Source organism: Emydura macquarii, unplaced genomic scaffold, assembly GCF_026122565.2.
Source record: "Emydura macquarii macquarii isolate MOO-44397 ecotype Brisbane River unplaced genomic scaffold, CSIRO-AGI_Emac_v2 contig_2308, whole genome shotgun sequence".
Classification (NCBI taxonomy): domain Eukaryota; kingdom Metazoa; phylum Chordata; order Testudines; family Chelidae; genus Emydura; species Emydura macquarii.
Window position 1 is genome coordinate 118953 of NW_027132445.1, and position 25915 is coordinate 144867.

Consider the following 25915-nt stretch of genomic DNA (forward strand, 5'->3'; position numbering starts at 1 on the left):
CATTTATATCCTTTAAAAAAAATCATTGAAACCTGCTAGTTGTGACTTTTTCCACACCTGAAGAAGAGCTCAGTGTAGCTTGAAAGCTTGTCTCTTTCACCAACCAAAGCTGGTCCAATAAAAGATAGTACCTCACCCATCTTGTCTCTCTAATATCCTGGGACCAACCCGGCTATAACAACACTGCAGACAAGTTGTGCTCATAGATAGTCTATATAACCATGTGTTTCTCTCATTGTTACCTTTACTCTTCCTCCTTCCCTCCCTCCATTTGTTTTACACCCATTTGTCTCATCATGTCTTAATTCAGGCCCCGATCCTGCAAACATGCACATGGGTCAATTTATTTGTGTCACTAGTACCACTAAACTAAATAAGACTGCTCTCATGAATCAAAGTACATGCGTACCTAAGTGTTTGTAGGATTCAACCTCAGACTGTAAGATATTTGAGTCAGAGAGAGAAATCCTCAGCTGATGTAAATCAGTGTAGATCCACTGATTTCAAGGGAGCTATATCAGTCTATACCAGCAGAGGATCGGGACTGTATCTTCTTTTGTAGCACGATGGGTCCCTGATTCATTGGGACCGCTGAGTGCTACTATAATAAAAATAACAGAGGTAGTTATTTATTACATTTACTATGTCCAGTCTAAAAGCATGGTACCAAAGAGTTTGAAAACTCCGCATCTGAATCACTTTTATCCCTGTCACAAAACATTTTCTTACTGAATCTCTGAGAATCTGCTGACTCATGAGCATCATCATCATGTGTCTGATCCAAAGCCCAGTGAAGTCCATGGAAAGACTCCAGTAGAGTTCAGTGGCCATTGAATCAAGCACAATGTAAATACTTTTTCCCTTTATTTAATCCTATTTTCACAAAACTACAGCAGAGAACCCCAACATGGCAATTTATGCTTGGGAACCAACCGTTTCTTCTGCCTTAATTTTTTAGCACCTAAACTACACAATTGAGGGAATGCAGTAAAGTAACTCAGTTTAGATTTTTAAGTTTTGTTGCATATTCAGGTGCGTTTTTGTATTCTGCTTATCTATAAAATCTAGAGTAAATTGAATAGAACAAGAAAGCATCTGTATAACATTTTAAATGTACAGATGTGTTTTATATTTGTGTGTGTACATCTACCATATACAAGCATATGCTTGGTTTTTATTTTACATAGTAAACAAAACCTCTTTAAACTGAACAAAAATGAAACTGATTAGAATTAAAAGTGAATCTGAAGTCTTAATTCCATTGCCCAAGGAGATTGAAAAGAAAAAGTAAATATTGAAAAGTAATTTATTTTTCAAATTTCAGTTTTAATAGTCTAATGTGGTGTCAGTAACACAACTATGGGGAAATGATATTTTTCTGGAAGGTCTCTCTTCAGCAAAGGAAAAATACTGTCAGGGTTTAGTTTTTTTCAATTACAAAGTACCTGATCTTGCATACTCTTTGTGTGCAGATCTTTCATTGAAGTCAACAGAAAGTTCAGCCTGTGGATTGCTTATAAAATCAGGCCCAAACAAAGCATGATCTTAATGTATGTTTTGGGTGGCAATGCAATTAAAATATCACTAGGTTTTCAGATACTTTCATTATTTTATTACCGCAAAGCTCCCCCATCCTCCCCAAATAAATGGATTAGGTGCATATGCAAAAGCTTTTCAATGATTCCCTCACCTCAGAGCTCTGACACCAGCATTATTATAATACTGTTATCAGCTGGTGTGTTTGTACTGGCAAACAAATCAGCACATCTGGTCCCAAATCAACACATCAGCATTTTGCTTCCATGTTCCCACGTGCAGTACTGTCACAATACATGGCTTCTTGGCCTTTTGGTTAAAATCAAGTGTAGTGATGGTTTCTGAAACCCACCATTGGTTGAGGGACATTTCTATTAAACATATTACTGGATACCACTAATATGAAGATACTATGAGCCAGTCCACTAACCAAGAAGCAATGAGACTGATGGAGTCTTTGAATTGATCAAACTAACTGATTAACGTTTTTTAATGTTACTTACTTGACCATTAACCCATGACTGTATTTTCCACCATAGGCAATTGTCAGTTCAGACATTTTTTCATTTTGCTATTCATGCTTAGAATATAATTTTTACGCATATGAACTGACATAGCTTGTGTTATACTGCATCATTTGTGTTTTATAATCTTACATATTTTCTAACAGAAGTTTTAATTTGTCACTAATACATGGCTATTTAAATTGGAGCCAGATTTGCCTAGCCCACTTGCCTCGCTACTGCAGTTTGTTTAAGGATTAGAGTCTAAGTTGATAGCACATTTTTCTTAAACTAAATGGAGAATTTTTCAGTTTGAAAAGAATAAATGTCACATGCCAATATGTTAGAATTACATTAGCTAGAGCTGTGCCGAAATATTCATAAACAAAGACCAAGTATAGGTGAAATGTACCTAAGGTCAGGTTTCTTTACAAATCCAGAATGCAAGGCAAGCTTGCCAATGAGGTTGGCTGAAGTTCATTAATCTTTTTGTGAACTTGGGCTATCATATCAATATCCCTGACCATTGTATCTAGAGCTAGGGGATGGATTTATGATTCTGAAAATGTGTAAAATGTCATGGGTTTGCATGATATTAATCCATAGACAGGGAAGGTGTGTTAGTTTTAGCTTACTTTTGTGAGATGATGTCCTACATGGCATGCTCCCCTTTGAAACCCTCACTTGTAAACGGACAACCCAGTAGAACTGATCTTGCAGCATTGTTAGGACCCTCTAGTGGGGAGGGATGGGAGATACTAGACAGCCACAGACCAGGGATCCGTGATAATACAGCCACTGAACTAACCATGCTGCCATTTTTAAGGCCTCCCAGGACAACAGGCAGCAGGCCATGTGCTACATGAATGCTTCTGAGGTCAAATGCTGAGGTGAATGCTTCTGAGGTCAAACCCCTTGCCTTTTCCATGTGGTTGCTGGTTTCTGTCATCTTCCTCCCACCCAGTGAGCTTGGATTTTGATGTGTCAAAATAGCATTTTTGCTATTTTATGGGTTTTTTGTTCCCTTCAGTGGGTTTTTCCACAGAAGGAGGTGATTTGGCCCTTTAATCTGGTAAAATTGGGGGAAATTAAGTTTACCATAAACATGCTTTAAGGCTGGAGTTGGAGTTGCAAATTCTTGGTCACTGTGGGAAGAGTGAATCCTCAAGACTCGGGGCAAATAGTAGGCTGTATAATATTGAGTCAATATAACAACAATCACATTTTCGTTGTGAGTGGCAACATTATTTAAAACATAAAGAGAAGTTGTTATTCATGTTACCCCTTTTGACCAGAGTGGCTAGCCAAAAATATGGAGTCTAGCAAGTTGCTCCAGTTAGGGGGAGAAATTGGTGATAGTGTACTTGGGTATTTCTTTGATGCAGTTTTGTTTAGCTTCAAAGAGTGTACAAAGTTCTGTGTCTCTGAATGCTGAAAGACTCAAATAGCAGGAAACAGTTTCTTTTAATCACAGCAACAAGAACACTCTTTTCAGCCTGCACGCTTGACCCAAAATCCTCATCCCATGTTTTTTCAAGGGACAGTCACCATGTTTTCAGCTGCTCCTTCCCTGTCTCTGTCTTTCCCAGTTTCTTTTTATTGGTGTGTTCTGGCTTCTCTCTCTCTCTCACACACACACACCCTCTCTACCCAAAACAATATTCAGCAAAAGCTCCCTTGCAAGTTCACATACTCTTTTGTTTTTATGTGGGAGCTTATCCTTACAGTCATGTTCATTGAAGCATGAGTTCACACCTGTCAATTTCAGTGAGGTTTTAACTCAACCCATAACAAGTTTCACCCAGCTTGTAACATTATTACTGAGGTTTTGATGTTACTTTGCAGTTGTTGCAGCAAAATCGTTTCCTTCACAACCTGTTGTGAGAACCAGTGCAGCACAGTCAGCTGATGCCCTTCTGGCTAACAGACATGGGCAGCTGAAAACCGTAAGTAACACTTTTTGTATTTAAAAAACTCGTGCTTTCAAATAATGCCACATAGTTCTTGCTCTGTCTAGGGTTGATGCTCCCCTGCGTCCACGCTCCATTGGGTGTAAGAAAGTGGTGGTGGGGAGCTGCTGGAAGGCAGCCATAATTGATTCCCAGATTCCATGGCCCAGTCTGCACCAGCAATGGACCAGGCAGAAGCTGCTGTAGGGGGCTGTTCAATTTAAGCTACTGGCAGATGGCTTCTTAGGAGCTCGCTCCTTTGCCCCTTCATAACTCCTCCTCCTACAGTATGTGCCTGGCGCCTGGGTTGGGGCTGGCTAAAGCATTGGCTTCACTAGCTTGACATCAGCTGAGGGTTTCCCTCTCACCAAGGCACTGAGTAGCACAAAGGGGCCAGACTATATTTGAGAATCTGGCCCACCGTCTGCCCATCCAGTTTCTTATATTTGTGCCCACTGCCATAGTGTCTCAGCACCTCCCAAAAGAGAAGAAGAATGAATATATCTCATTCTTCCTTCCCTGCCAGCAGGAGACCGCCTTGGGATTGTCGTTTCATTTTATGACAGCTTGAGAGTGAAATTACTATTGTCTCACTGTCCATACTTCTGAAATGGGGACGATAATTTACTTTATAGGGGCTGTAAGGATTAACTAACAATATTTAATTAAAGTTCATATGGTGCTTTTAAACAAACAAAAAAAGCACTGTGTAAGAATGAGATGCCCCTGCAGCTGGGAGAATCACATCCCCGTCTATATCCTACGTCTTCTGCCTTTCACACACAGCCTTTGTGGGGAATGGAGCAGATGGAAGAGTCTAAGAGTATGTACATGGAGAAAGAGAAGGAGGGCAGGTATTTGGAAGAAGCATTTTCTGAGGGGAGAAGCTGATTTAAAAAAAAAAAAAGAGAGAAGGTACACAGAATTTTCCCGAGTGTGTCAGTACATTTTCCCTTCCCACCCGCTGTTGCACAGAGTGTCCTGTGTGCCAGTTGGCTATAGCCCCAGAGAACACGGCATATCACTTTGACGTGTGTGTCTGAGAGTTTAATAGTAGTCACGCTGTCTTCAGAACAAATGAAAGCTCTCTGATGGTCTTGTGTTGCAACAAGACTGTGTTTAAGGGCGAGAGATGGATGACACCCAAAGTCACTGAGAAAGCTCACTCATGCTTCTGGATCCCGTTATACTATTTTAGCAAATTGATCCAACACTTCCCAGAATGTTGCTTGGGTGGAAAATCCTTTTTCAGTGATGTGGCAATCAAAACTGCAAAAAGGGGTAGGAGTGGATAATGGAATGCAAAGATGTCTTCTAGTTTACTTCAGGCCTCTTCTTCCCCCTCCCACTTGCTTCCCCCCTTTGTGTACAGTTCACCAGCTGTGCCCTGTGAGATGAGCTGGGGTGGGCTGGGTCTTTCACACCTCTGTGCAATGAACACATCACTTTTCCAGTCTGCTAGATGTAGCAGTATTTCTTGGGCCAATCTGTCAGGTTGCTGAAGGTAACTGAAGGTTTAATTTGCAATTTGCATTCTTTTCCAGGGTACTGCATGCTCTGGAGAGAAGTCAAAAACAGTCGTATGATTATGGATTTGGTGGTTCCATCTGTCTATTTTTTAATTTAATTAAGTAGTTCTGTCCAAAAGACATTTCACATACTGGTCACCCTAAGCTTGTTTTACACTGCAACGAAAAAATTTACACTCTATTACTACACAAACTAAATGTTGTCAATCTCCATCTTTTCATGCCAAATTAAATGTTGCAGTCTAGGGGCAGATATTCCGACAATTTAGGTGTTCGGTTGTGAGCCTGACATGCACATGCCATTACTTAAATTGCACACAACTGTGCTCAATTGGTCATTTGTCCATGGAATTATGTCTTTTGTGCATATGACTGTAATTGCATGTAGGAACTAGATGCACAATTGCATATGGATTTTTCTACCTAACATGTCTGAAAATCTGAGTGAATTGTTACCAAACTATAACCTAATTAGTGAAACAACTTCACGGACAAGAATAGTTATATATTTTTTGGTTGGGGAATTACCAAGAACCAAAGTAAAGGTTTTTCCTAATTATTTTTATATTTGGTTTGAAAGTTCTAGTTATAAGAATACAGTGTGTTTACATGGTGCTTTTAATCTTCAAAACACTTTGTCAGGATTTATTCATGACCGTAATGTTCTTGTGAAAGAGGTGTAATCCTAGTTTTACAGGTGGAGAAACTGAAGCCTGGAGAAGTTAAATAACAGAGTCAACGAGGGAGTTACTGTCAGAGCTGAGATTAGAACTTGGGAGTTCCTGACGCCCACTCCTGTACTCAGACTTCTGGACCATAGGCAGCTGTTGTGCAAGCTTTTCTGCAGCACTCCTTTGAGGCCCCTCAGCCCTTAGCTGCAACACCTCTGCATTCCAGTCTGGAACCTTTCATGAGTAGGGCTTACCAGTTATGCTAAACTGAGTAGAGGTGTTTTGCTGTGATTCTAGATGTCTACCAGGAGCTAGACTGTAGTCATCAGATTCATTTTCATTTACACGTTAGGCCCTAACTCCTCATATGATCAAAATTCGAACGCTGTAGAATCAGTCCAGTTTTAATGAACCCCTGTGCTATAGACACAGTAACTAGATACATACACTCCTAGGGAGCTGAGACTAGAGCCTTGTCCTTCCACTCCAAAAACTGGGCCACTTCCACTTGAGCCAAAGAAGATCTCCCTTAGGTGGTGGTAGAAGCGCCCATATCCTGTCCTTGGGCTAGCCACAAGAAGGCCGCAACACACATGTAGTCAGTATTGAGAGAGTACTTTTTGTTTGTGTCCCATACAGTTTCCTTGCTCCAACACGGATGAGCAGTGAGTGAAATGGGTATCACTAAACTAGTAAATGGCAGGATCACTGATTGTTAGCAAGAAATCAGGCAATCCTGGTTATTGTTAACCTGTAAACAAAAGGGAAAAACAAAACCCCAAAGGATCTCTCTGAAGAGTTTACTTAAACACTTGGGATTATAATTTCTTGTCTGCTAAGGTTCCTTTGCAACAAAAATGTCAAGGCTTTTATTTTTTCTCCTCCCCTACCTTTCTTTCCACTTTTCCCTCTCTCCACCCTTTTTTCTGTTTTTAGTGGCAAGAAGGAAAGGGGTGTGCGGGGGGGAGGGAATTAATGTTCTCATAAAAACTTTTATATACTTAAAAACATTTTTTTCATCAAAAAATGTTTTGATGAAAAATTTTCAACCAACTCTAGTTAACATGTTGGGATTTTAAAATTTATTTTACCTTAAATTATTTTTTCTGTGAAGACTGTGGCATGAGGCAGAGGCATTTGATGCTGTTATATTTGATTATAGCTTTTATTCTCTCTTCAGAGTTGTTATACTGTCAAGGTTAGGTTAAATATTGATACCTGTAATTATCAGAATATCTTTTTTTCCCTTATCTTTGCATTTCTATTGCACTCATCATCATGGTATCTACATGCGAGTTACAAAATTAACAGTTGCAGTAATTGTGTCCGTAAAGTGTCTACCACTTTCTTAATTCAGCCATTGTTAGTTAATACTTTGCTTCTTCCCTTATGAGAGATGTTGCCTAGTCATTCTTCCAGCATTGTTTCTGAGAGGAAGGCTTGGAGAAAATGATGGTTCTTTCGTTGTGCTCCAAAATTGGTCAGGTTTGAGCTTATCTCTAGTGGTAAAGAGATGCACTGTCCCTTGCTTACGAAAGTTCAACTTGGGATCTTTCAGCAGAGCTGTGTCAGAGATGGAGATGATGGGCTGGGTCTTAGGTAAGTGTCTAAGGCAACTGTAGCTCCAGGACCTTGAAGTGCATTTGAAATGTAATAGGGAAGTTGTTGGAGTGCAGTGTGATGTGCTGTTTTTTTATTAAAAGATGGATGTCTGCATGTTGTCCCAGTGGAGGTTTCCTTCATTATCCCTGATAGTTAGTCCAGGGTAGGATGTGCTGCATCTAACCTCGACAAAAGCCTGGATCAATGATAAGGTCTTGGTCTGAGAGGAATGAGCACACACTTCTGATTAGCTGAATTTGAAAGAAGACGTTTCTCATCACTGTTGCTATATGAGTATGCAGGAGCAATGCTGAGTCCAAGAAGGCCTCTGGACTTCATTGCTACCTTGGTGATTGGAAAGTGGATATCCCCAGTAGAGGATAAGGGCATTGTCTCATCCAGCTCCTCAGAGGTCTCCCCTTTCTTAATGAGTCATCTCTGATTTACACTTGGATTGAGCCAGAATCAGTTGGTTGCAATTCATATATATATATATATATATATTTCTCTGACACGGTCACATCTAGATGACAGTATTGGCTGTGTCTACTAAGAAGGAGAGGTTTAGCTGGGTATGTTTAGTGTACTAGCAACATTGGAGCCAAAGGCTTTTCACAACCTCTCCTAGAATTGTCATCGATATATGGTTAATAAGGCATAAAGAAAAGGAATAATGTCATTTTGATTCAGGTTAGAGGGGAAAGTTTACTGTACAGTTATTCTTACATATACAATCTATAAAATCTTTAAACCCTCAAGAACCTCAGCCTGCCATCAGTTTGCAGTCAGAGACTTCACCTACATACACGTAGAATAGTGGTGTTAGGATCAGGCCTTTATATTGCAGTGTGTGGTCAGATTTTCTTAAACAGGGTCACATGACCAAAGCCAGTTTATGCCATTGCCTACAAAGTAGATTCTTGGCAATGTTTGTGTTTCCCTCTTGTTCTGCTCCACAATTGAATTTGTCTCCTGTAATCTGCACTTGCCAATTTTATCTCCAGCACTTTATTCATAGAAGGTGAAATTCATCCCTGGGCAGAGAACTTGCAAAAAAAGAGCTTGGTGTAACATACTCGGTGTATAGCCCTCATGTTGGCCATCTGCGCAGAGGTGAATATCACCCTTCAAGCACAGCATATAAATGAATGCATTAAGTCACATAAATACAGTTGTGCATTGCGCTTCATGAACAAAATAACTTTTAAACATGTACTTGCATGAAAAACTTGCTATATTCTGTGCCACTGACCACTGGCAAACTATTCTTTCTCTGGATTGTCAACACAAAAGGCCAAACTCTGCACTTACCTACACCATTGTAAATCTTGAGTAACTCCACGGAAGCCCATGGATCTACTCTCAATTTCCACCATTGTAAATTGCAGTAGAATGTTGGCCCTCTAACTCTTCTAGAAAATTTCCTCTGTAGACAATTTCAGGTGACTTCTGTAATTGTTTCCAAACAAGGGAGGATTAGTGGTTATGTCACCAAACCGTGAGGAGGCCGTGTTGGCCTTTTATCCTGCTCCAGTCTAAAGGTAGGCCACATGGGTCCCTGTTTGCCTGGCCTAAGACAAATATATCTTGGCTCAGTCCTTGTTACTATGAGCCTGACTGAAGCAGAAGAGATTGTTCACAGAGATGTGCGAGAAAAATAAAATAGAAATGGAGTGACCTTTTAAACATGAAAAGGGGAAAGTGCCACTTGAAAATTAATTCAAAACCAATTTCAGGCAATTACATTGACAAAGCACCAACAGAGACAAAAGTTAAATGCAATCAGGATATTTTTTAGAAATGGAAAAAAATAATTATGGAATAATCAAGGCCAAGATTTTCAAGTGATTGGTGATGCAAGGTGGCTCATTTTTGGGGGATGTCAAAGAGGCCTGGGTTTTGGAGGAGAGAAAAAAAGCAGGCTGGGGGGTGAGGGGGAAATGACATGTAGGCAGAATTGTTTCTCTACACAGAATTTGATTCTTCAGTGTTTTGCACCTTGTGTCGTCATTTCCATCTGCAAAACAATAGACATTCAGAATGGTAACATCACACACACATTTTTCACTAGTGTAAATAACTGTACAGGGTACAAGGCAGTGGAGAATGACGACCAGAATGTTTTCACATTTTCCATGAGAAGTGGCTCCCACTTTAAGGCCTTGTCCTCATACAAGCTGGCATCAATTTAGGTAAGGATATGTTTTTTCTACTGATTTAGTTAAATATGTGCAAGTTTGTGTGTAGACAGGGCCTCAGACATTTTCTCTTATTTTTGTATTCCCACCCCCACAATACACACCATATGCATATTAATTATGATTTGCTTATATTTTGGAGTGAATATGTTTAAAAATTGAAATATGTCTTAAGTTAGACACTGTTCTGCTTTGTTTAATGCGCGCGCGCGCGCACACACACACACACACACACACACACACACACACACACACACAGAAAAAGCCTGCTTTTTTCAAATCCCAGTTTGAGTCAAATACATTGTTTGGAAGCCTTTTCAATTGTTCCATTTGTAGATTAAGTAATGAGCTTTAACTAGATGAATTTAATCATTCTTTAAAATAATTCTTCCCTTGTAATCTACTGTTCTCATTTACAATAAGGCCTCTTCACACTACTCTGGCAGAGGGGCCTTTATACTGCCATAGTGCTGGAAACAGTCCAAGGAATAAATGAGAGCTAAGCCCCAAATATATTCTGCCCCATATAGTTTACGTTAAAAAAATTACTTTTTGCCATACACTGTTAACATGTGTTAAACCAGAACGGAAAGCAGTGTGTCTAAATATTTTGCAAACAGTCATTTTCATAAATGCCATCAGAATTATGATTTTATTATAAACGACCTCAGAATTATGTCCATTAAATAAAAAAACAAAACCTGGATAAGCAGATAATTCTATTCTATAGATGATGACACCACTCACAGTAGATTCTGAAAGTGAATTCTATTCTACTGAGTGGCCAAAACATGTAGGTATTGTTGTTGTTATTTGTTATTTAGGTGTCGTCAATGTTCTCAGTGCTATATGTGCAAGGCCCTGTGTATTTTGCATTTCCGTACTGGTGGAATTTGCAGTGGAACTTATCCCTTGCATAGAACTGTGCTCCAGAAGCTAAGCTTCCCCTTTAAAAAAAACTGTTTGGAGCTCTAATGGTTGTGAAGAAGACACTGAAATCCTAGCATAGAAACCGATGAAGTGTTATTTCAATTAATCTGCAGACAGCCTGACATAATAGCTCTCATAGGTGTGAACTACCCCATTCATCTCAGAGGGCTGTTGGCTCTGAAACATGAAGATGACAGTTTAAATGTCAAAATTGTTAACTTTTTCACTGGGGACAATTTAGCAGAACCATCTGGCTAATGTGTTTTGTCACACAGCCCTAAACTGTCTCGCACACTTCCCCACTCATAGTAGGTTGTTTGGTGAATTCTGTTCTGCTGAGTAGCTGGTAGCCCCTACTGACCATACCAAACCTCCAGCGTAACCCAGATCAGTGTTTCTCAACCTTTTAAGTAGCAAGTACCCTCTAACTTCTGAAAATTTTAATAATTATCCCAACACTCAATTTTCCACAGGATTTTATATTTACAGACTAATGGGAGCCATATGTTGGAAGAAGGGCTGAGTATATAGGGCCGTGATAGGACAGATATCAGATCTAGTGTGGCTATAGGGTTACCACCTTGACACCTAGGATACACAACTCACATATGTACCTGGGCTAGAGGTGATGTTGGCCAAAGCTACGAGGCTTTGAGCAGCATGCCAATGCTGGGGAATATAAAGCGCCGTGCCAAATTTTTTGCCATAGATTTGAGAGGAGGAAGGGGTGAGAGAGAGACGAGAAAAGAGGCAACTGGTAAAATATGGGGCTGTCATAGAGCAATGAAATTGACACGTTTTCTGGGCACTGGGCTTTGAGCCAGAGAGGGGGGCTGCCACCTGGGCAAGTTGCAGGCGGCTGCTGCCTGGCTGCCAGCCCGGGAGGTGGGTGACTGCCACCCAATCCGAGCTGGGGCAGAGGAGGCTTTTGCGCCGACTGGGACCCAGGGATATGGGCAGGCAGCTACCGCCCGTCTTCAAGCCAGGATGCTGGAGGTTGTCCCTCGGCTTGGAGCTGGGGTGCGGGTGGCTGCCACCCAGCTGCAAGCCCAGCTCACAAGACGCAGGAGGCTGCCACCGGGCTCCCACCTGGGAGCTGGGATCCAGCAGGAAGCGGGGGGCTGCTGCCTGCTTCCCCCCTAGCTGGGAGCTATAACCAGGCGGGAAGTGGGGGGCTGCCGCCCGCTTCCCAGCTGGGAGCTGTGACCTGGCAGAAAGTGGGTGGCTGCTGTGTGCCTTCCTGAAAAGCCGGTGGCTGCCGCTTGCCTCTCAGCTGGGACTGGGCAGGAAGCAGGCGGCTGCAGTCCGGCTTCCCAGGACTGTAGCAGCTGCCGCCCGCCTTCCAGCTGCGAGCTGGGACCCAGCGGGACGCGGGTGGCTGCTGCCCATTTCCCCCAGAAGCTGGGGGCTGCTGCCCACCTCTCAGCTGGGACCTGTGACAGGGCAGGAAGTAGGCAACTGCAGTCCGGCTTCCTGGGACTGTGGTGCCTGCTGCCCACCTCCCAGCTGGGACCTGTGACTGGGCGGGAAGTGGGCTGCTGCCTCCAGGCTTTCCTAGAAGTCGGCAACTGCTGCCCGCCTCCCCATCTCTTTTTTTCTCGAGTACCCCCTGCCTGTGTTTCATGTACCCCCAGGGGTATGCGTTCCACAGGTTGAGAAACTATGACCCAGATAACTTCCATGATACAATTATGCTGTCAAGACAAAAATTTGTGTCCTATTAAAAACTGAAAATGTGGGACAACATAAGATAACACAGAAGCCCCTGTGTTATGTTGTTCATTTTCATATTTGTTTCACTGAAACCCATAATTTTAATGTAAATGAAGTTGCTTGGGAAATTCTAGTCTGCTGTACTAGGGTGTATCAGAATCCAAGGATCTTCTCACATCATTTAGATCCATATCATCACAAATCCATTTTGGACAGAGCAGAGCACTGTGGGTATTGGAGAGTGCAGGAAGGAGGTGATTACAGCTGTCAAGGAGATGGCCAATAATGCACAGACAAGTATTTTAGCTACCTGGACAGATGAGAAAGCTGGAATTTTTGTTAAGTTGTGGAGGAAGGTCTAGCAAGATTGGAAAAATCCAGATGTTTGAACAAAGGAATATGGAAGAGTCAAAGCTGACTCCAAGGTGCAAGTGTGAATGGAGGGAAGGATGCTGATACCAGCAGTGAAGAAAATAGCAGAAAAGAAAAAATAGAAAAAATAGCATATATGGAGCTCAGTTTTGGCCATATTAAATTTAAGCTGATGGTGAGCCATCCAAGGTAACATATTGGAGATGAAGGCAGATGTACAGGACAAAATTAAAGAAGATAGGTTAGGTATGGAAATGTAGATTTGTGAGTCATTGACCTAAAGATAGTAACTGAATCAGTGTGATCAGAAGAGTATAAAATATAGAAGAGGGAACCCAGGATAGAGCCCCGTGGACAGGAGAGAGGGAAGGAGGAAGAGAAACCACCAGAGAAAACATTGAATGAGTCAGAGAAAAATAGGAGAGCCAAAGAAGGACAGGACTATGAAAGTCGTGGTAGGATGGATGTCAAAGAGGAGAAAGTGACAGTTGTATTTCAGAGCACAGAATGTTCCAGGAGAAGGACAAAGGAAGAGAAGTGGGCAGGGGTGTGCTGGAACAATATTTATAGTGGGGGTGGTGGTGATGGAAATTGTAGCCCATAGGGCTAGCTTGCCTTTATTATATTCAGTGCTTTGCATTATATTTTGCTTGTATTATATTCAGTAGCACTAATGCGAGGAACCTATAGGCCTGTATCCTGTAAGACATTAGCTTCAGCAGGTTAGCATAAGGCTTGAGGACCTGTGAACTTTGAACAGATATACGGCCTAATGGGAAAACCCAAAGTATTGAGGAGCTGAAAATAGCGTATTTAAGGGGACTTTCTGAACACAAGAATATGACCCTACCACAAGAGTGTCATGACAACGAATTGATGTGTATAACAGGTACATGAGCTACATCCTCAGATACCTAACCACAAGAGGGCTATGGTAACAAATTGGGGTATATGATAATAAGTTGAGATCATTGATATACTAACCTATAGGAGAAGAACACTCTAACATTAGTAAAGTGAGGAAATACAAACAACGAAGAGGGGAGAAACCCCTACTGAATATGCATCAAACATAGTGGTGTCAGTATATCGTATTATAAAAGTTACATCGCAGCCTGGGGGCAGTAGGAGAAAGCCCTGGGGAGGTGCCAGAATGATGGCCACTGGTGATGAGGGGGAAGGGGATGGTGAGGGGGAAGATGACGACTAACTTTCAGGTTGTTCTGCAAGGGATGGTGTAAGTATAGGGATGTGCAGAATATGTACATTCTGTAGTATATCTTCTGAGCTGGAGTGTTTGTGACTGTGTTAAGTGTATTAATAAACTATTGGTAAATACAAGAGAGTTCCTATCATGTGAGTGCTGCAACTGTGCAACTTAGTTGGGGTTCCCAACTAAATAATACTGGGCCTGATCTTGGGACAAGAACCTGTCAACCCTCAAAGTGATAACTGGGAATTCTTAAGTAATTAATATAATTAATACATAATCTATAGTTCTTCTTCAAGTGATTGCTCATGTCCATTCCATGGTTCCCAGAACTCTTTTCCCCTTAGCAGATCCCGTAGGGCCGGCTCTGGTGCCCCCTGGAGTCCCGCGCACATGCTGCGGTATATGAGGCACTGCCAGCCTTACGCCTCCTCAGTTCCTTCTTTCTGCCTGTGATGGTTGCTGGAACTAGCCTTGCTCTCAGCAAGTTCTATTCCCCTTCTTTGAACTGTTTGTTATTCTAAGTAGTTTAGTTAATTTTAAGTAGTTGTTAAGTGATTGTGTAGTTAGATAAGCAAGTCCCCACAGGGATTTAGAGCGGCTGGGCTATGCCCCGGTTGCTGGGATTCAAGCCGTGTGCCTCCTGCGGGAAGGCCTTCCCGCTCAGCGACCCCCATGATCGGTGTCTTAAGTGCTTGGGGGAAGCGCACAGGAAAGATAAGTGCAAGATCTGCAGGGCTTTTAAACCGAGGACTCAGAAGGACCGAGAGATACGGTTAAAAGCCCTGCTCATGGAGGCAGCGCTCCGCCTGGCGTCTGAACCAGCCTGCTCCACCTTGGCACTGAGCGTGACCTCAGTGCAGAGTGCACCGCCGGCACCGGTCTCAACTCGGCACCGAGCAACATCACCGGTGCCGAAGAGGAAGAAGCAATGCGCAGAGTGAGGACACTCCCCTGCGCCATAAGTATGGGCAGGGTCAAGTGTGGAGGTGCACCAAACCCGGCCCATTGAGTCTTCTCTGGTGCCTGCATCTCCATGCAGGGAGCCTCCCCTGACTCCTGGGAGTGGGAGAGTGCCCCTGCCGATGCCGTCGACACCGGAGGCTTTTCAGGCGGCAAGAGCCTTGTTGGCCTTGCCTATGCCACCTCCGCCGAGGGAGAAGGGGCCAGTGTCCCAGATCAAACCTGCATTGAGTCCCCCCAAAGGGCGGTGGAGGTCCCCGGTATGGGGAGGAAGATCTCCCGCCGGACGGTCACAGGGGGTAGAGCAAGGACGTTCCCCCAGCAGTTGATCCAGGTCAGCGTTGTCAAGCTGGCCTGCTTCGACTCAGGAGGAGGAGTCTCCCTCTCGGCGCCGACGTCAGTCCCCGGCACAGGAGGCAGAGCATGCCAAGAGGCGGCACCAGTCGAGGTCTGCCAGGCGGCACTCGGACAGCTCCCGCTCCAGATCCCTGGCACCGAGGAGTTCACCCCTTGGAGGCCCCGCCACCGCGCAGTCCCCGACGCGGAACCGGTCACCGGAGTCCGGCTCGGCACCGTGGAGTTCGGAGCGGCGCTGATCTCGGTCACCAAAGGGCAAGCGGTACCGGAAGTCATCGGTACCAAGATGACACTCCAGTACCTTGAGCTCTTTGGAGCGCACCTCCACTCACCGGCACTGCTCACGGCGACGGAGGCTGTCCTCGTCATCCTCCAGGTCGGAGACGTCGAAAGAGCGATCCCTGGCACAGAAGGGCGCCCAGGACTGAGGATGTGCACGGCACTGCCAGTCCAGTGGCTCAGGGTCTCCCGGGGGGACAGTTGTCGGGAGAACCGATGCCCCCACAGACCGTCACAGCCTGTGGCGCAGTCAGCCCCAGGTTGTGCCCAGGGTCAATGGCTGCAACAATGGCCTTATTGGGCCCCATGGTGTATCCAGATGGGGCCGAGGCCCCAATCCATCCTGTCATCGGGGGTGCAGGCCGTACCTCCGGCACAGGAGAAGACCCATAGACACCACTCCTCGGACGAGGAGTTGGACCCCATGAAGGGACCCTCGACGGGTGCAACCCTTTGTCAGGAGGGGAAGCACCCATAGGACGCGCATCGGCAGTCCTCTTCCTCCTCACCAGACGAGGCAGTCTCCTGGGACCACATGGCGTCACTGGAGGATTTCAGGGTGCACCAGGAGCTGCTCAAGAGGGTGGCCTCTAAATTGGGGCTAGAGGTGAAGGAGTTAGAAGAGGCCGATGATTGCCTCTTCAATGTGCTGGCAGTGGCTGCCCCAGCGAGAGTGGCCCTACCAGTCCATGAAAGGGTCCTCAAAATTGTTAAGGCCCTGTGGCAATTCCCTTCCTCGGTCACCCCTACGTCAAAGGTGGCCAAGAAAAAGTATTCTGTCCCGGCCAAAGGGTTCAAGTATCTGTTCACTCACCCGGCCCCGGGAACCCTGGTGGTAGACACAGCCAACCAGCAGGACAGGCAAGGTCAGCCTGGTTCCACTCCCAAGAACAAAGACAACAAAAAGCTGGATTTGTTTGGGAGAAAGATTTATTCCACAGCAGCCCTGCAGTTCGGGATTGCCAACCATCAGTGCCTCCTAGGGAGCTATAATTTTAACTTGTGGGATTCCCTCAGGCGGTTCGCTGGGGCTCTGCCCCAAGACCAAGCCGCAGACTTTACCACCATCCTGGACAAGGGAATCATGGTGGCTAGGGCACCGCTCCAGACATCCAGTGACGTTGCTGACTCGGTGGGTAGGGCCATAGCCTCTGCCATTTCCATGAGAAGGTGCTTGTGGCTGCAATCCTTGGGCCTGTCCCAGGAGGTGCAGCAATCAGTTCAGGACCTCCCCTTTGATGGGTCGGTCCTATTGTCCGACCAGACCAATGTGAAGCTGCACGGTCTGAAGGACTCCAGGGCCACGCTTTGCTCCCTGGGCCTGTACATGCCCCAGGCTTTCAGGCGGCAGGCACGGCCCCAGGCGCAGCAACAGCCAAGGCCTCCGCCTAGGCCCTTTCAACCCTATGGAAATAGGGACAGAAATAGGAGGTTTAGAAGGAGGAATCAGCCCCCCAGTTCGTCCTCAGCCCCCCAGCAGCGGCCCCCCAGGGGGTCGGGCATTCAGAGGAGGCAGTTTTGATGGTGCGCCAAGGGTGGCACCCCTACTGCTCTCCTGGATCTGCCCCGGCCCTTCCTAAACAGGTTAAGGCCCTTCTATCCCAAATGGGCAAAGATCACTTCGGCCCGTTGGGTCCTTGGGATAGTCTTAGGGGGCTATGCCCTACAGTTTACTTCTACCCCCCCCCACCACCAAACCTCCCCCTACATCCCTCTTCAGGGACCCCTCTCATGAGCAACTCCTCTTGCAGGAAGTGGACACCCTCCTCAACAGAGGAACAGTGGTTATGGTTCCTCCAGGCAGAAAGGGGAAGGGGTTCTATTCGAGGTACTTCCTCATCCCCAAGGCAAAAGGGGGTCTGAGACCCATATTAGACCTGCGTCGTCTAAACAAATATGTCAAACGACTCAGGTTTCGCATGGTCTCTCTAGCCTCCATAATCCCTTCCCTGGATCCAGGAGACTGGTATGCCACCCTCGATCTCAAGGACGCATACTTTCATGTGTCTATCCTCCCCAGCCACAGGCATTTCCTCCATTTCACGGTGGCTGACTCCCACTACCAGTTTACAGCCCTGCCCTTCGGCCTATCTTCGGCTCCAAGGGTATTCACCAAATGCATGGACCAGTGGTAGTAGCTGCCCACCTGAGACGAAAAGGTGTGCAAATCTTCCCTTACCTGGATGATTGGCTGATCAGGGGCAGGTCCATGTCCTAAGTGCAGGAGAGCATGACCCTCACTTGCTCCATGTGCCGCAGGCTGGGACTGCTCATAAACGAACAGAAGTCCACACTAACCCCAGTGCAACATATAGAATTAATTGGGGCCACCTTGGATGCCTCCCAGGCCAGAGCCTTCCTGCCTCAGCACGTTTCAAGGCAATGGTCTCTATCTTCTCCCAGCTGCACCGATGCCCCACGACAACAACCAGGCACTGCCTACAGCTGTTAGGCCACATGGCGGCCTGCACGTACATAGTAAGACTAGCTTGCCTGAGGCTCAGACCGCTTCAGGCGTGATTGGCCTCAGTATATGTGCTGAACAGACACCCATTGGACCAGGCGGTCACAGTTCCTCCACCAGTCCTAGCTTCCCTAAACTGGTGGCAGATTCCCAGGGCAATGATGGAGGGCATTCTGTTCAGGGAACTGGTCCCGTTGGTCACCCTAATTTCCGATGCGTCAGACGTAGGATGGGGAGCCCACATCAGCACCAACCTAGGCACTCAGGGGCTCAGGGCTGGGGAGGAGAGGCGCCTGCACATCAATGTGAAGAAACTGAGGGCCATTCGCCTAGCGTGCAAGTTGTTCCTCCAATACCTGACAGGCAGAGTGGTGCAGATGCTGAAGGACAATACCACAGCCATGTTTTACATAAACAGGCAGGGGGGAGCGACCTCTGCCCTCTGCCAGAAAGCCATCTGCCTGTGGGACTTTGCTGTGAGGCACGATTTCTACATGACTGCCTCTCACCTCCTGGGACTGAGGAACGATGAGGCAGTTCACTTCAGGAGGTCGTTTCTACCCCACCACAACTGGTCGTTGCACCCGGAGGTAGTGACTATGATCTTCCAAAAGTGGGGTGTTCCCCATCTGGACCTATTTTGAAACATGAAGTGTCCGAGGTTCTGCTTGCTCCGGGGTCATGAGACTGGGTTGTTTTCCGATGCGTTCCTCATCGAATGGACAAGGACCCTCATGTACGCGTTCCCCCCCATTCCGCTCCTGCCCAAGGTTCTCTTGAAAATCAAGAGGGACAGAGCAGACCTGATATTCGTCGCCCCGGCTTGGCCAAGACAGCATTGTTTAGCATGCTGATGGACCTGTCGATCACCCCATCCATGGAGCTCCCGAGGTGGCACGACCTGCTTTCCCAGGGCCACGGTCGCCTGTTGCACCCGGACCTGGACTCCCTGCACCTCATGCCCTGGAGGCTCTGTGGCTGATGGAGGGAGAGAGAGCCTGCTCGGTGCAGATCCAGCCAAGTCCTGCTTGGCAGCAGGAAAGCTTCCACACAGGTCCTGTATCAGGCTAAGTGTAGGTGGGTTTACCTGTTGGGCGGAGTCCCGGGGCATTACGCCCAGTCTCTCGCCTGTACAGGCGATCCTGGAATACTTGCTTCAGCTAAAGCTCCAGGGTCTGGCGCTGGCCTCGTTGAAGGTTCACCTGGTGCCCATTTCGGCCTGCCATCAGCCACTAGAGGGGAGATCTCTGTTCTCCCATCCCATGTCGGTCAGGTTCCTCAAGGGGATGGAGAGGCTGTATCCGCAAGTCCGTGACCCGGTGTCTTCCTGGGATCTCAACATGCTTCTCTCGAGACGCACGGGGCCCCCTTCGAAACCATGGCTTCATGCCCTCTGCTCATGCTTTCATGGAAGGTAGCCTTCCTGGTGGCCATTAGCTTAGCCAGGAGGTTCTCCGAGATTAGGGCCTTGACCTCGGAGCCCCCTTATACAGTATTCTATAAGGATAAGGTTCAGCTGAGGACACATCCGACCTTCCTACACAAGGTGGTTTCCCAATTTCATTGTAACCAAGATATTTTTCTCCCCGTGTTTTTTCCCAAACCTGACAGTTCAGAGGAGGAGAGGAGATGGCATTCGCTGGACGTGAGACGAGCCCTGGTCTTCTACATCGAGTGTACAAAGCCGTTCCGGAAATCGACACAGCTCCTTGTCGCAGTGGCCAACTGGATGAAAGGCTTACCTGTCTCCACCCAGCACATCTCCTCATGGATTACATCATGCATCAAGTTCTGCTACGAGCACGTGAAGGTGCCGCTTCCAGGAACCATCACAGTGCACTCAACCAGAGCTCAAGCCTCATCTACAGCCTTCCTGGAGAGAGTGCCCCTGCAGGACATCTGCAAAGCTGCCACCTGGTCATAGATGCATACTTTCACGTCCCATTACTCCATCGTCCAGCAGGCGAGAGAGGACGCGGGATTCAGCAGAGCGGTGCTGAGGGCAGCTCACCGGTAACTCCTACCCACCTCCTAAGGTATTGCTTGTTAGTCACCTATAGTGGAATGGACATGAGCAAGCACTCGAAGAGAAAAACAAGGTTACTTACCAGTAACTGATGTTCTTTGAGATGTGTTGCTCATGTCAATTCCACAACCCACCCCCCGTCCCTGCTGCCGGAGTTGGCAGAAAGAAGGACTGAGGGGGGTGTAGGGCCAGCAGTGCCTCATGTACCGCGGCATGAGCGTGGGGCTCCAGGGGGCACTGGAGCCAGCCCTACGGGATCTGCTAAGGGGAAAAAAGTTCCGGGAACCGTGCACGCCACCGTGTATACATCTATAGTGGAATGGACATGAGCAACACATCTCGAAGAACATCAGTTACTGGTAAGTAACCTTGTTATCAGGCTACAAAATCATGGAAATCATGTATTTGGGGTTTCTTATTACTACTTCAAGCCAGGGGATACGGAAACACGCCCAGCATCCTTAGTTCCAGCACCACTGGAAGTGAGATGATAATGAGAGCTGTTTCATTGAGGGAAGTGGACAGAAGACAAGTTGGTGGGGAGAAAGATGAGAGTTAGAAGAGAGGAAGTTTAAGGCAGTGGTTGTAAACGACTCATTCAAGGATATTAGCGATGGAGGGGATTAGGAGTATGGGATGGCAGTTGGAGAGACCACTAATTTCACGGGCAATTTTTTGTGGCTGGCGGATACTAGAATGTGCTTGTGCGCTACACAGATAGATATGAGCATGGGTAGTCTGTAACCACTGTGATTTTAAAAAATAAAGCTCTCTCCTCTAATGCGTTAGGCTGCATTGAGTTCCTTTCCCCATCTTGTATTGTTTTACGTGTGTGTATGTATCGTTCCTTTTGTCCTGAAGGGTCCCAGAGCACTTCACACATGAAAGCACCACTGAAATGCAGCCATCTCTGTATCGGGGGACAGCAGCCAATTGATGAGCAGCTCATTGCACTAGTGTGCAGGGATGAGGCACTTTGGGACAGAAGCAAATGACGCGCACTCTTTTTTGACATGATTTTTATGGAACTCCATGAGAGAACCCCTAATAATCATGCATTTGTATTATAGACTTTTCAGAGGAGTGGGTCAGAGCACCAGGCTGAGCTAGCAAGTTTGAACCAGTACAGACAATGGTTCATTCACTGCCCCCGTGTCCATAATCTCCCCAGATAGACAGGCCATTAGATACCATTCATCCCTGGTTTGACTCCATTGACTTTGTTGGCCTTACACCAGGAGTTCATGTAATCAGACATGCTCACTAGCATAGCACATATAGCTAGATGCACAAGAGCACACTAATAAAAAGTCTGATCCACAATAACAAAAATCTGCCAGACCTCATATATTGCTCCCAGGAAGTGAAGTGAAGTGCCACATATTACGCATGCATTTGGATGCATCCAGAAATAGTGAAATAAAAATGTGAAGGAGTCATTTTGGGGGGTTGGGGCACCAGTGACTTTCTGTAATTGGGTAGGGAATGAGCCATGGTTTATAAGGGGCCACAAGTATAGCTGAATTATTTGTACAGAGCAGGGATATGTGCCAGAGTGCATGCCCTTAGAGTCCATAGGGGACAACGGTCTGGCCCCTGTAGGGGTCTTATGAGAGAGGTTATGTGGCTGTGTTTCTTTGACTAAGGGAGACTGACTAGCATCTGGCTTACAAGGACTGTGTGTCCATATGCTTTGTTATTACATGGTCATTAGTAAAACTGCATTTTTCGGTCTCCCAAGTTACTAATACATCTGCTCTCTTCGGAGAGGCCATTTTATTTGTTTTAAATGGCTGCAAATCAAGAGAAGATTATTTTGTCCTTTCTCAAATTTATACTATTAGCCAAAAAATGAAATATTGTACACTGAAATTTGAAAACAAATGTGAATGTGTGATGGGAGCAGCGCCAGCAGCAGGAGGACAGATCTACTAATTTTGAAAGAGCCTTTTAAAAACTACTGTCTGTAGGATACTTTTGCAATCAGGTTATTGTAAGGGAGCGCCATGACTTCTCTTCAGCATAAAGTGTTTCTCCAGGAGAGACTCGGATACAGTGTGTGGTGTGAGAAAGTATCTATCTTGGGGCATAGCCACATGATACGTTAGTGTGCACCAGTGGGGTGTAACTTTTAGTCTACACCAATATGTTGTGCACTAACTGGCCCATGTGGACCATGCTGCCATGCGCTAAAAGTTCCCTAGTATGCATTAACATAGTCCCATTTTAAAAAATGCTACATTAACACACACTTGGGAACTTTTAGTGTGTACCAGTTAACATCCACACAGGTCAGTTAACTCAACATGCTGATGTGGGCTAGAATTTACACCCTGCTGATGCACACTGATGCACCTAAACGTGGATTTATTCCTGATTAACCATTCCTGGTCAACTTCATGCGTGGACGCCCAGGAATAGTTAATCAGGGGATAACTCCATGTGTAGGCAAGACCATAGAGGTGATGTTGGCCGAGATGCCTGATATCTCAAAAGTAAGCTTGGGGAAGGTGAGAGTCCTGTTAGCATATTTCTAAGGTCTGATCTACATCACACGGTTAGGTCAATGCCAGTGGCCTTGCATCGACTTAGCTGTGGAAGTGTCTTCAGTTAAATTTGGCTCTCGCTGACGTAAGTGCCTCTCTATGCCGACACTTAGTAACACCACCTCCCCGAGCGGTATATAGTCACAGCTGATGTAATTAAGTTGACATAGTGTCTGTGTAAATGCTGCATTGCTTATGTCGACTGTTACCAGCTTTCAGGAGCCATCCCACAATGCCCCCACAGTGACAGGAGAATCGATATAAATGTATCTTAATGAGGATGCGCACAAGGAGCCAAGTGTGCACGCACAAACGATTTAATAACTGCAGTGTCTGTATGCTGACGTAAGTTAGGTTGACATCATTTTGTATTGTTCACGTGGCCTAGGAGTGTAGATAGGTGAGTGGAATGTGCCACACTGTAATACCTCAAACAACCTACTGTTGAAAAGGAAAGTCAGAATATTCATTCGTAGTTGTGAAAACATGGGATTATTTATGCCCAAGCAGTAGCTGATGAAGGCAGTTGCCACAGCAGTCAGTGAGTTTCTAATTTAGCAGTCTGCAACATGTTCATAAGGCTGCATAACTGGGACAGGTGCTCAACCAACAGAAACTGGGAAGGGATCTAGAAGAATTGCAACGACTTGTGTTGACAAGTCTTTTATTAGTGTGAACTCTCACTGTTCCATCTGAAACTGGCTGCCTGCTGCTAACATTCTGCCTCACCCATGGCAGAGATCATTTCTCAGCTGTGCAGGAAACTCTGAGAGGCGATCTGAGAAGTGAGTTTTGGGAATGTAAGAAGCATTATAAAAGTTGTGTGTTACCTAAAATACAGTCCATGTGGAAAAGACACGTTTCCTGAACATAGGCAGTCTGATATATTTTTATAAATGTTACATATGTGGGTGGAGCATAACATACAAAAGGGGTCACTTGAACATTAGTGCATGTCTGAGTCAATATATAATCTCACATCACTCTAATATTTAAAACAAGTGCTACTTATACTGCAGTCACGTAATTTACATGCATTTTTGTTCTGCACGGGAATCTGTAAAATATAATCTATATAATTCTACAAAAGTGTGTGTGTGTTTTGGGGCTGTTTCTTTGTCTCCCTGCACCTTATGTTGTTGTTAATGTGAAGTCTGCACTGTGGCTCAATGCAGACAAGCCCTAACAGACACTCAGGCCTATAATGTCCTCAATTACATTGCAAAATGGATTCCCCTTTCCAATTTACTTTCAATGTATTGACCCATATCATTTGTTCAAATAAACAAGGACTGCTGCTGTACTTCTTTGCCAAACGGCATTGTAACAGAGTATCTTTATCAGATGTTCATTGATTATCTCAACAATAGAGCTGAAATCAAATGCAAAAAGGGCATGTAAAGAACTATAATAAGAAATTGCTTTTTCCAAAAAGCATCCTTGGCTTTGTCTGGCATATGACCTAAGACCCACACATTCAGTTGTGAAGATATCACTAATGATGTGCTAGTTCTCAAGGACGTATCAGAGTGCTGCAGCTAACACCCGATAACACTGCTCACTCCAGTGCTGGCACACTTTGGCTGCTGAGTGCAAAAATCTCTCCTGAAAGAGATCCTAAGCAAAAAGCAAGGTGCTGCATTTACTCACAGGACACTGCAGCAGGTAACAAAAAAATCAAACCTCATACGTGCTGCTCTATTCCAGAAAACTAAACAGTGTGTTTGCTGTATTGTTTAATCCATTTTCCTGTTTATGATTGGCCTCCTCTTTTCTCTTAATACTTCTCTTATAAATTCAACTTTCTTTTATTTTATTAATGTTTTCAGCTTTCTTCCCCTTTTTAAAGTTTTCACACTTTTGTAGGTGTCTTCCTTACAAGGCAGAGGAGTCTCACTACCCACTTGCACAAGCAAGCAGTTTTCACTTCTTGTCTGATGATGATTTTAATAGATGGAAGATCTGTGGCATGGAGTCTGTGATGCTCTATATCTTGTTCAGTCATTTACACAAATGTGAAACTTACTCGCTTTGCACTCACTCGGTACTGGTGTGAATTACTATACAAAGTGAAAAGCAAAGAAGAACTGGCCCAGTGGGTCTTTTACCTGACTTGTTTGGTTGTAGGATTGAGCCTTGTGAAATGCAATAGTTACTTTGATGCGGCCCTTAAAATAGTTTGGTTTTAGAGCAGCTTCTCTCTCATTGAAATATATCCCACCAATTGTTTTCCTGTATTACTCTAAAAAGTATGACTCTTTAATAGTGATTTCAGAGAGAACAAATGAGCCTGTTTTGACTTTCCTTTTCTGCTAGTTGAGTGATCTGTCAGATTTTCTGTCACCCATATACAGTCTCTCTTTTATGAACAAATTTATGGAAATATATTTATATGTAAAACAAAACTAGATACGTAGATCCTGAGCCTCTCAGGCAAAGTGATTATGGCATCATAATCCCCATTAGTCGATATTGTACCTATTAAAGTGGCATAGATATTCTTGCAACAAATCATCCACATTTTACATATTGGCAAGAATTTTTTCTCACTGGAATGAAGTTAAAGCAAAACCATTACATTTAATAAACTAAGTCTACAGAAATGATCATTATTCTGATCAGTTCTCTGAGATTGTCCTGTCCTTGAACTTTATATAGGCAAGCTAAACTTATACATTTAACATAATGTAAATTTCACAGTTGACAATGAATATAAAACATGAATTTGACACAGAACTACTGGGTGTACATACTGTTGGAGTCAACGTAAATAAATCCCCACTCTTGTTTCAACTCTGTTTGCAGGATGTGGTGGGCTTCCGCGAACAAAAACAATTTATTGTTTGCAGAGTAAAATAGATGGCTAACATCTGGCACTAAGTCAGCGAGACTAATACACTGCACTCTCTCTTTGTTCAGCTGGCCTCGTGCTTAAACTGCCTGCTGTCATAAGGATGTTTGTAGTTGTTTTATTTGTAGATAGAAGTCAGAACAGTAATCTTGTGACTTGAGGAATTCTAACAGAGAACCCAGCATTGTGAATTCACTTTACAAAATTAGTAACAAT

General features: G+C 45.0%; 1 protein-coding gene across 1 annotated transcript in view; it reads left to right on the forward strand.

The window, feature by feature from the left end:
- The window catches only part of LOC137161497 (uncharacterized), a 106048-nt gene that overhangs the window by 42595 nt on the left and 37538 nt on the right, over positions 1-25915 (forward strand). Inside the window, exon 7 of the mRNA XM_067560783.1 lies at positions 3885-3985. Coding sequence (XP_067416884.1) covers positions 3885-3985 — 101 coding nt within the window. The remainder of the gene's footprint in view (positions 1-3884; positions 3986-25915) is intronic.